At 36.0% G+C, this 1,693-nt stretch overlaps 1 protein-coding gene across 1 annotated transcript in view; it reads right to left on the reverse strand.

Annotated features, from left to right (window-relative positions):
- Window positions 1-852: 852 nt before the first annotated feature.
- The window catches only part of LOC120461635 (cytochrome P450 2J4), a 6,195-nt gene continuing 5,354 nt past the window's right edge, over window positions 853-1,693 (reverse strand). Inside the window, exon 9 of the mRNA XM_039649841.2 lies at window positions 853-1,089. Coding sequence (XP_039505775.2) covers window positions 914-1,089 — 176 coding nt within the window. The 3' untranslated portion in view covers window positions 853-913. The remainder of the gene's footprint in view (window positions 1,090-1,693) is intronic.

Genomic DNA, 1,693 nt, shown 5'->3' on the forward strand with positions numbered 1-1,693 from the left:
AACCCCAGTATCAGAAAAGTTGAGTAATTTTTACTTCATTTTATTGAGTTGATATTTACACTTTCAATTTTATACTTGCTTGAATTAAGTACTGATATTGAATTTACTTAGTTTTTTTTTTTTATTCTTGCCTGAACTAACTTTATCAAGTTTTTTTTCACTAGTACGTTGGTCCGATTTTTACCAAAATCGAATCCTATCATCTCCATACGTGTCAACTGAAAGTTATGGATTGCGTGACGATAGACCAAACCGTTTTCGTATCCCACAGCTTCAAAGTTGAGGCATGCTGCCAAAATGACTAATTAGGCTTTATCTCTGCAATGTCTTCACATTTTGACACCAAACTTAAACTTATGTGTCCTCACTCTGATCACAATGTATGATTTCAACCTATTGTTCGAAAGTGACAAACCATTAAATCATTTTATAAGTTACTGTATTTATAATTTAAGCCATTTTGCCTTAATTCATCTTTAAATGTCCATAATAGCTTCTTGCTGCTGTTGGTCTGAAACTCCCAGCGATGTTGGCATGTCTTGTCATCTGCTTTTGTGCTTGGCCCCGTAATGGCTATATTTTTAACTTCTTATCGTTATCAACACACTGGATTGTAGCACAAATAGTTTTAGTTTCCTGCACTTTGTTATTGTTCTTGATGAATCAGAAGTTAACAAAAAACACTTTTCTTGCGCATTGCAAAATTAGAGAGCCCCTAAAGGGACAGAGGGATAGAACAAAATATAAGATGAGTGGAAAAACTAGCCTGACTACTGACCTTGTGTATGAAATAAATGACAATGAGTATGTAAAAATGACATATTCCTAACTACAGAGAAAGAAATGGTTATCTGTACTTGTTCAATGTGCTTTAATGAGGCGATTCTTTGTTTTAGGTTGCAATAGAGTCACATTATCGAGGAACAGCGCGAATTTGGAAAGGTTCAGGGGCAGAAGCGATGGCAACTGTTCTTTTGAGACTCAGCGTTTGTCCCTCAGGAGGCAGGAAGGTAAAACGCTGCATCAGCGAGATGAAGAAGAGGAAGAGCTCCATTCCAGCGAGCTGCTCACCTGGACACATCCTCTTACCTGGAAATCAAGGTCTGGAGGTTAACTTTAGAAAATCTCATTTTAGTGTATATTAGTTTATATACGCTATCGTTCAAAAGTGTTGGGTGAGTCACTTTTTACATTTCATTCAGCAAGGACGCATTATATTGATCAAAAGTGAGAGTAAAGATGCATAGGGATGAAAGATATCGGCCGATATATGTTCAATGTTAAGAAAATTTGGCAGATATATTGAAGCTTATAAATAATGGATTATTCCTCTGTTCAACATGGTTTTGAATTGCTTGAAATATGACTGGAATCACTTCAGAAAAGGAAAATACAGTAAAGTGCAACATGTGCAGCGCAAGTCTGTCATAAAGGCTCAGGCTCTAAAAAATTATATACAAATTTGGATGGAGATTTATCGGCCAATATATTGGTGCCGGCCCAAATTTTCATAATAGACGTTACAAAATATTCCTGTTTCAAAGAAGTGCTGCTCTTATGAATCCTCAAAATAATCCTGAACATTTATCACAGTTTCTACAAAAATATTAAGCAGCACAACTGTTTTCAACATTGATCCACGATAGGGGATTATCACGCTGATATGTAGGACTTCCGGATTGGATTCAGTGAT

Source organism: Pimephales promelas, chromosome 20, assembly GCF_988280905.1.
Source record: "Pimephales promelas chromosome 20, fPimPro1.hap1.1, whole genome shotgun sequence".
Classification (NCBI taxonomy): Eukaryota; Metazoa; Chordata; class Actinopteri; order Cypriniformes; family Leuciscidae; genus Pimephales; species Pimephales promelas.